We start from the raw sequence: 9,405 nt of genomic DNA on the forward strand, positions 1-9,405 counted from the left end.
AGCCTAAACTAAAGACTCTGGATGAGTGTAACATATTATGTCTGTAACGTTAAATACAATTAGAAAACGATTCAATAAAAATAAAATATATACATTAAAAAAAGGCATGGCTGATATTTTTTTGCCGATTCCGATACTTTGAAAATGACGTGGTCGGACCCGATCGATTGGGATGCTGCGCGTATGTGTGTGTGACATGCACGGACAGTGCGTGCATGCTATTGATCCATATACTTTGAATATTAGCCTAAACTGGGATTAATTATGTCTGTTATTTGTGTCCTCTTTTTAAAAAGCAAAATATGATATCCCTGGAATGACGGATGACAGCCAGCATGTGTGGTCATTTGTTTTGATGCTTCTGCGCATGCGGGTCATCTTGCTCGGCGCTTGTTGGACTGCGAATTAGTGCGCATGCGTAATACTTGAATGGTCTCAATGGACAAAGGCAGTCTGAACGGGCACGCCCAAAAAACAGATATGGCAAAAAATCGGATTCGTGCAATAAGACCTGTAGTATGAACGTAGCCTTAGTGTATCAAATGTGATACATTTGGGAAGAATGGGCTAGGCCAGTGTTTTTCCAAACTTTTTGAGCCACTACAGTTTTTTCATGAAAAAAAAATCCGAAGAACGCCACCATCAAAAATTGAATTTCTGTAGATTATATTACCAATATAAAGTCGTGTTGTCAGGAATTCGGGCAGGCAGGTGGTGTGGACCCAAACGCAAGGAAACAAAAAGCAGCAAGGCAGGTGGGGGTGAACTAAAAAAAAAAAAAAAAACGTTTTAATAATTACTAACAAAAACACAAAATACAACCAAAAGGACTGGGGATCAAAAAGGCAATGTTCAAACAAAACTTACTTAATCGGAGGGACTGGTACACGAGGGCTTGGACAGGACTTGAAATTGACGTAGACAATGACGCAACAAGGAGTGAAAAGAAACTGAGAGCTTATATACACACACGTAGACAAGTGGTAACGAGACAACGAGGAACAGCCGGGTTACACAGGAGGATGCAGGTTGGAGGATACACTAGGAGCAGGCTCAACAGGTGAAATCAATGGGTAATCACAGGAACACACTAGGAGGGAACCAAAAACCTCAAAATTAGAGGTGTGCAAAATTTCCGATTCTTAGATTATTCGCGATTCGGCCGTGGAAGATTCGAGAACGATTCACAAACATCCAAATTCCGATTATTGAAATATGCCAAGTAAAGCGGAAGTACAACACACTCAGTGCGCCGCGCGGTCAATGAGCAACGGAGCGAGAGTAGCTAAACATCATGCTTCTCATTACCCGGCCCCTCGGGTAATGCCAATGCTCAACTCACGGCTCTAGCTCAACTCATGCCACAAGATAAAAAAACACAACAACATACCTGAAGCTGCTACAAAAGTACGTCATCCACATAATGTTACGATAGATATCATTTATATAAGACTAGATGCACTACGGTAGCGGTAGCGTTTGCAGCACATCTAAAAAAAGCTAGATGCAGACGTAGTAAACGGCCGCCATCTTAAAGCGGTACACTTCTCTGCAAGGCTGTTGTAGCGAACCTTCCAAGCAAACCTAATTAACATTTCATCTAAAATACTCCTAAATCGGTAAAATATTGACTTGAATCTATCTTTAAAATAGTTTTAAAACTTTCACATGTCGAAAGTTGACAAAAGGGAAATTATGGATTAACGGGAGCAATTTTAACAACTTTAACGGTTGATTCACAACATTAAATTAATTGAATGTAGTTTAAAGCTGCTGATACAGAATGGGGACTGGAGTTTTTTATTTACTGCTATATGTTAACTTGATACTGAAATAGTAGTTTGGTTTAGCCTGAGAGTATTTTTGAACAATTTTGGAACTAATGTACAAAATATAAAAAAAAAAAAAAAAAAAAAGGGGGGGGGGGGTGCATCAATAATCGTTTTAGAATCGAATCGGACCATCTGAATCGTAATCGTAATCGAATCGTTAGGTGCCCAAAGATTCCCAGCTCTACTAACACGTGTATTGAATAGCCAGGTTTCTGAGGAACTTCCGCACGTCTGCTAACAACTTCCGTTTTAGAATTTCTCCATCCAACACAACAGTGGAGCTGGAGTAACATTACTCAACAAAATCCCTTAAAAAAGACTATTTGGAAATATCTCATCCATCTGCCATCATCACGACAGGGGAGGACAACATGTTCATGAAGGCAGATGTGGAACCAAGCTCGTGCCACCACAAAAACCGGGTGTTTTTGTAGCCATGTTGTTGGTGTGTAATGGAAGGTACAGCGGGGCAAATAAGTATTTAGTCAACCATCAATTGTAAAAGTTCATCTACTTGAAAAGATTAGAGAGGCCTGCAATTGTCAACATGGGTAAACCTCAACCATGAGAGACAGGATGTGGAATAAAAAACAGAAAATCACATTGTTTGATTTTTAAAGAATTTTATTTCTAAATTAGAGTGGAAAATAATAATTTGGTCACCGACAAACAAGCAAGATTTCTGGCTGTCAAAGAGGTCTAACTTCTTCGAACGAGGTCTAACCAGGTCTAAGGAGGCTCCACTCGTTACCTGTATTAACGGCATCTGTTTTAATTCAATTCAATTCAATTCAATTTTATTTGTATAGCCCTCAATCACAACAGAGGTCTCAAAGGACTTTACAGAGGCAATATGATACACAATTAGAAATGAAGCAACAAAGATGAATAGATACAGTTCAAGTCCTGGGTATCCCCTATCCTTAAGACCCTCCATGCCGGCAAGGAAAAACTCCAAAAACTCCAGAGTCAATTGGGAGAAAAATGAGAAACCTTGGGGAGTACCACAGTCAGGAGAGATCCACTCCCAGGACGGATAGACAGGAATCCCAGAACGGCTAATGAGAATTAGCAAGCAAAATTATAGTCCATAAAAATACAGTGGAGTAAAGGAGCATGAAGAGGTCCCTCTAGTCAGGTGAGACGGGGGTAGCAGCGAGGACGTCTATCCAGCCAGGGGTCCGGACAGTCAGGAGGCTGCAGCTGAAAAATAGCCCCTCCCCAGAGGGGAGGGGGGAAAGGGGACACCGGGTGACTAGTGATGAAGAGACTAGACAACTAGATATTAACATTGGAAAATAGAAATAAAGTAAGACAAGTAGTAGGTAGAGTAAGAAAAGGAGATAGAACTCAGCTGCTGTACTGCCCCCAGCATTATAGCTTCTAGTGCAGCTTAGACTAAACAGTGAGTCTACTCCGACTTCAACTAGCCTAACCATAAGCTTTGTCGAATAGGAACGTTTTTAATCTAATCTTAAATGTGCAGACTGTCTCAGCTTCTTTAATGCTAGCTGGAAGCTGATTCCATAAAACAGGGGCTTGGTGGCTAAAGGCTCTAGCTCCGACAGTACTTTTATAAACTCTGGGAACTACCAGTAGACCTGCATTCTGAGATCGGAGTGTTCTGTTGGGGCGGTATGGAACCAGAGCATCGGTGAGATAAGATGGCCCCAACCCATTAATGGTCTTAAATGTAAGAAGGAGTATTTTAAATTTAATTCTAAACTCGACTGGAAGCCAGTGAAGTGCCTGGAGCACAGGGGTGATGTGCTCTCTTCTATTGGTTCCTGTTAAAAGTCTTGCTGCTGCGTTTTGAACTAGCTGAAGACCTTTTAGAGAGCTTTTAGGACAAGCTGCAAGTAGGGAGTTACAGTAATCCAATCTCGATGTAACGAACGCGTGAATTAATTTTTCTGCATCGCTTTTAGATAAAATATTTCTAATTTTGGCGATGTTGCGCAGGTGAAAGAAAGCCGTTCTACAGGTTTGTTTAATGTGTGCTTTAAACGATAAGTCAGGGTCAAATAAAATTCCTAGGTTTTTAACTGTGGCGCTGGAGGCTACACTTACATTGTCCAGAGTGACTATCTGGGCAGATAAAGAGTCTCTAACACTTTTCGGGCCTATTATAAGGACTTCTGTCTTTTCAGGGTTAAGTAGAAGATAGTTAGTGCTCATCCAGGTATTTATATCTCGGACGCAGGCGCTTAGTTTTTCTACTTGCCTGACCTGCTCAGGTTTAATTGATAGATACAGTTGTGTGTCGTCAGCGTAACAATGAAAGTTAATGCTATGTTTTCTGATGATATTACCTAGAGGAAGCATATACAGCGTAAACAAGATGGGCCCGAGGACAGATCCTTGCGGCACACCATAACTAACTCTAGAGTACGATGATGATTGCTGGTTTACATTGACAAACTGGTACCTATTAGATAAATATGATTTAAACCAGCAGAGGGCTGCTCCTCTAATGCCTATGTCACATTCTAATCTCTGCAATAAGATATTATGGTCGATTGTGTCAAAGGCTGCGCTCAGGTCCAGCAGAACCAGGATCGAGACTAATCCAACGTCAGCGGCAAGTAACAAGTCATTAGTTACTTTAACTAATGCGGTTTCAGTGCTATGATGAGCTCGAAAGCCAGACTGGAACTGTTCAAATAAACTATTGTCCTGTAGGTGCTGACAGAGCTGTTTAATTACCACTCTTTCAAGGACTTTGGAGAGAAATGGTAAGTTAGAAATAGGTCTATAATTGGCCAAAATATCAGGATCAAGAGTAGGTTTTTTCAAGAGCGGTTTAATAACTGCATATTTAAAGGACTGCGGCACGTAGCCAGTAACTAATGAGGTATTTATTATATTTAAGATAGTGTCAATAGTTAGAGGCAGGGTCTCTTTAAAAAGTTTGGTTGGGATTGGGTCAAGGAGGCACGTTGATGGTTTGGAGGACATTATAATTGAAGTTACATCAATTTGGTCTACAGTGGTAAAGTTATTTAATATTTTAGAGGGGTTTATAGGAGATTCCGAATTCTTTGTCTGCACTTTATCAGACCTAATAATTGGAAGTGATTCATTTATTTTATTTCTAATAGTTGCGATTTTATTGTTAAAAAATTTTAGGAAGTCATCACAGCTAAGGGTGGTTGGGATATAAGGTTCTATTGAGGTGTGACTGTTTGTCAGCCTTGCTACAGTGCTGAACAGAAACCTAGGATTATTTTTGTTTTCCTCTATTAAGGATGAGTAATATCTGGTTTTAGCCGTACGCAAGGCCTGCTTATATGTCACTAAGCTGTGTTTCCAGGCAGAGAGGGTGTGCTCTGTGTTGGAACGGCGTCAAAGTCTTTCTAATTTACGTGTCGATTGTTTAAGAGAGCGTGTTTCAGCATTATACCAGGGAGAGGCTCGTCTCGGCTTGACAAACTTTAATTTGGAGGGAGCGACGACATCGAGGGTGGTACGAAACGTACACAGAACACGATCAACAAACTCGTCATTAACAGCAAGGCCGGACATCACTCCTTCATAATTAGATGACATGGAGGCAAATATAGGCTGAATTATCTGTTTATACTCTGAAACAGAGTGATCACCTAATGTCCTTTTCATCTGAGTTCTAGTCACTAGTGGCGGATTATCTTGAAGCACAAACTGAAAGGTAATTAGAAAATGATCAGACAGTACGGGGTTGTGGGGATGGACACTAAGATCACTAATCTCCGTACCGTAGGTTAAAATCAAGTCCAGGGTGTGCTTGTGACTATGAGTTGGTTTATTTACATTTTGAATGAAGCCAGTCCCATCTAGTAGGTCATTAAAGGCCTTACCAAGGGAGTCACCTTCATCGTCAACATGTATATTAAAATCCCCTACAATTATAATTCTATCCCAGCTTAGCAAAATACTAGATAAAAAGTCAGAGAAATCTAACAAAAACTGTGAGTAGGGACCAGGGGGACGGTAAACCACTATGAAAAGAACTGGTTTTTGGTTCTTCCAGTTAGCGTCTATAATTGATAGTGCTAGACTTTCAAAGGAGTTATAAATGTAATTAGCTTTACTTTTTGGGCTCATACCTAGACAAGAGTGTGATATTACTGCCACCCCCCCTCCACGGCCCGTGCTTCTAGCTGTGTGAAAATTCACGTGACTTGGGGGTGTGGATTCATTAAGTCTAACAAACTCATCCTGCTGAAGCCAAGTTTCAGTCAGGGCCAAAATATGAATATTATAATCCCCAATTAAGTCATTAACTAACAGAGATTTGGGCGAGATTGACCTGATGTTTAATAATCCGCATCTTATATATTTATTAAGAGCTATTTTATTTTCACTGCTATCAGGGGCTATATGTATTAAATTCTTTGGTCTCGTTCCTATAGTACTCGGTTTTCCCCTGTTCACTATACGAGGCACGGACACAGTCTCTATCTTCTGTCCTGAATTTCGGATTTGTGACAGCTCGGAAAGAGGCGAGTGGTCACTACAAACAGTGTTGTGTTTTACACTACAACACTGCGCCCGGGCCCCCACTCTGAAGTGTCACTTTGGGAGACTTAGTTTGGCGGCCAAATTTCGAGTTAAGAGAGCAGCACCGTCCCAAGTCGGATGAATGCCGTCTCGGCGCATGAGCCCGGGCTTGCCCCAAAACGCGTGCCAGTTATCAACAAAGACTATATCGTTTTCTGGGCACCATCTAGACAACCAGCGGTTAAATGATGAGAATCTAGAGTACATCTCATCATTGACCAAATTAGGCAGAGGACCAGAGAAAACTATGGTGTCCGCCATCGACTTAGCAAGTTCACACACCGAGGCTACGTTTAATTTAAGCACCTCAGACTGTCTCCGCCGGGCGTCGTTACCGCCTGCGTGAATCACGATACGGCGGAACCTCTTCCTACTCTGCTTTAAGAGCCTGAGGTTTCCTTCGATGTCACCGACTCTGGCCCCTGGGTAACACCTGACAGACACCGCCGGGTGCTTCACGTCTCTAACTATGGAGCTTCCAATTACGAGAGTGTCTGGTTCAGCCGGTGTGTCGCTGAGGGGGGCAAACCTATTGCTGACGTGAAGCTGCTGGTGCACTAAGGTTGTGCGTTTACCACTGCGCTTCCCCCGTACAGTCACAAATCCCTCCTTAATTTCCCCCGGCTGCACGGGGCTCGCTGGGGGGCTAACTGCGCTAGCAATCCTACTACTGCAAGCACGACCTGCGGGCCCTGCCACTACCTGGCTATAGCTAGGACTAGCTTTCGTCTCTAGAGTGCAGAGCCGTGCTTCTAGCTCAGAAACCCTGGTCTCCAACCCTGAGACTAAGCTACACTTCCTACAGCTACTACTGTCCTCGACGAAGGAGCCAGGGTGCTCGCTATACATACAGCACACTGAGCAGAAAAGACGGGAGGAAGAAGGCAGAGGGCTAGCCATAGCTCGGATAAGCTAGGCTAGCAAGATAGAGCTAAAGAGGAGAGGAGTTTTAATCCACGACCTGTTAAATCGTGGGATAAAACAAATTAAGGAGCACTAGGAGAGCCGAACCAGCCTAGGATCGATTCTCCGATGTGTCCGAGGGATAAAACAAATTGAGGAGCACTAGGAGATTAGCGACTAGTAGCAGCGCTAACAGTGCTAACAAACAAACGATACACTCACCGGATGTGACATCAGCAGTTTTAACACATTATCGATATAAAAGATCATTTTTTCTTTTTAAACACCTTTACCTTCGCTGTCACTGTCATACTTTCGCTAGCTAGCCGCTACCGCTAGCCTAAATGCCACTCTTAACTCTAAACAAAGTAATAAGCTACCAATTGACACCTATACTGATATGGAAGAGAAAGGAAAAAAAGTTAAGCAAATTTGCGTGATAAGTATGGGTAATTTCTCGGGATGTCCCAAATCCGATCCGATCGGAAATCGGGCTGATCGCGCCATTTTTGAATGAGAGTCGGGTGAGAAGGAACAGGTTTTAATAATAAAAAAAAAAGACACTAAAAAATAAAATTATATATATATGTATATGTATATATGTGTATATGTATGTATGTATAATCTCGGATTCAGGAGGAGCAGTGTGGTTTTCGTCCCGGCCGTGGAACAGTGGACCAGCTCTACACCCTTGGCAGGATCCTCGAGGGGGCATGGGAGTTCGCTCAACCAGTCTACATGTGTTTTGTGGATTTGGAGAAGGCGTTCGACCGTGTGCCTAGGGGAGTCCTGTGGAGGGTGCTCCGGGAGTACGGGGTACCGAGCCCCTTGGTAAGGGCTGTTCGGTCCCTGTACGACCGGTGTCAGAGTCTGGTCCGCATTGCCGGCAGTAAGTCGAATTCGTTCCGGGTGAGGATTATACTCCGCCAAGGCTGCCCTTTGTCACCGATTCTGTTCATAATTTTTACGGACTGAATTTCTAGGCGCAGTCGAAGCGTTGAGGGTGTCCGGTTTGGTGACCTCAGCATTGCATCTCTGCCTTTTGCAGATGATGTGGTGCTGTTGGCTTCATCAAGTCGTGACCTCCAACTCTCACTGGGGCGGTTCGCAGCAGAGTGTGATTCGGTTGGGATGAAGATCAGTACCTCCAAATCCGAGACCATGGTCCTCAGCCGGAAAAGGGTGGCATACCCTCTCCGGGTCGCGGATGAGATCCTAACCCAAGTGGTGGAGTTCAAGTATCTTGGGGTCTTGTTCACGAGTGAGGGTAGGAGGGAGCGGGAGATTGAGAGGCGGATCGGTGCAGCGTCTGCAGTGATGCAGACTCTGCACCGGTCCGTTGTGGTGAAGAAGGAGCTGAGCCAAAAGGCGAAGCTCTCGATTTACTGGTCGATCTACGTTCCTACCCTCACCTATGGTCACGAGCTGTGGGTCATGACCGAAAGAACAAGATCCCGGATTCAAGCGGCCGAAATGAGTTTCCTCCGTAGGGTGTCCGGGCTCTCCCTTAGAGATAGGGTGAGAAGCCCGGTCATTTGGGAGGGGCTTGGTGTCGAGCCGCTAATCCTCCGCGTTGAGAGGAGCCAGATGAGGTGGCTCGGGCATCTGGTTCGGATGCCTCCTGGACGCCTCCCTGGAGAGGTGTTCCGGGCATGTCCCACCGGCGGGAGGCCCCGGGACGACCCAGGACACGCTGGAGAGACTATGTCGCTCGGCTGGCCTGGGAACGCCTTGGAATCCCGCCGGAGGAGCTGGCTGAAGTGGCTGGGGAGAGGGAAGTCTGGGTGGGCTTCCCTGCTAGAGCTGCTGCCCCCGCGACCCGACCCCGGACTAAGCCGAAGATAATGGATGGATGTGTATATATATACCGTATTGGCCCGAATATAAGACGATGTTTTTTGCACTGAAATAAGATTGAAAAAGAGGAGGTCGTCTTATAACTGCGGTCTAAAAAAAAAACAAAAAAACAAAAAAAAAAAACTGCGGCCTAGATATATACCCATTCACGACGCTTGATGGCGCCAGTCATCAATGAATCGAATGCTGAACGCGACTCGGGCGGCCAAAGCGAACCCCTGACACGAAGAAGAAAGTGGTAAGAAGGAAAAGAGAAGAAAATACCGGTAATAGA

General features: G+C 44.1%; 1 protein-coding gene across 1 annotated transcript; it reads right to left on the reverse strand.

Annotated features, from left to right (window-relative positions):
• Positions 1 to 5,169: 5,169 nt before the first annotated feature.
• On the reverse strand, positions 5,170 to 7,309 carry LOC130911100 (uncharacterized). The gene has a single exon (XM_057828812.1). It carries the CDS (start codon positions 7,269 to 7,271, stop codon positions 6,384 to 6,386), a length of 888 nt encoding a protein of 295 aa, XP_057684795.1. The 5' UTR covers positions 7,272 to 7,309; the 3' UTR covers positions 5,170 to 6,383.
• Between the last annotated feature and the right edge of the window lie 2,096 nt (positions 7,310 to 9,405).

This window comes from Corythoichthys intestinalis, unplaced genomic scaffold, assembly GCF_030265065.1.
Source record: "Corythoichthys intestinalis isolate RoL2023-P3 unplaced genomic scaffold, ASM3026506v1 HiC_scaffold_23, whole genome shotgun sequence".
Classification (NCBI taxonomy): Eukaryota; Metazoa; Chordata; class Actinopteri; order Syngnathiformes; family Syngnathidae; genus Corythoichthys; species Corythoichthys intestinalis.

What these genes read in the sequence shown, in the direction of transcription:
- LOC130911100 (XM_057828812.1), bottom strand. Translation starts at nt 7,271, where the DNA reads ATGGCTAGCCCTCTGCCTTCTTCCTCCCGTCTTTTCTGCTCAGTGTGC.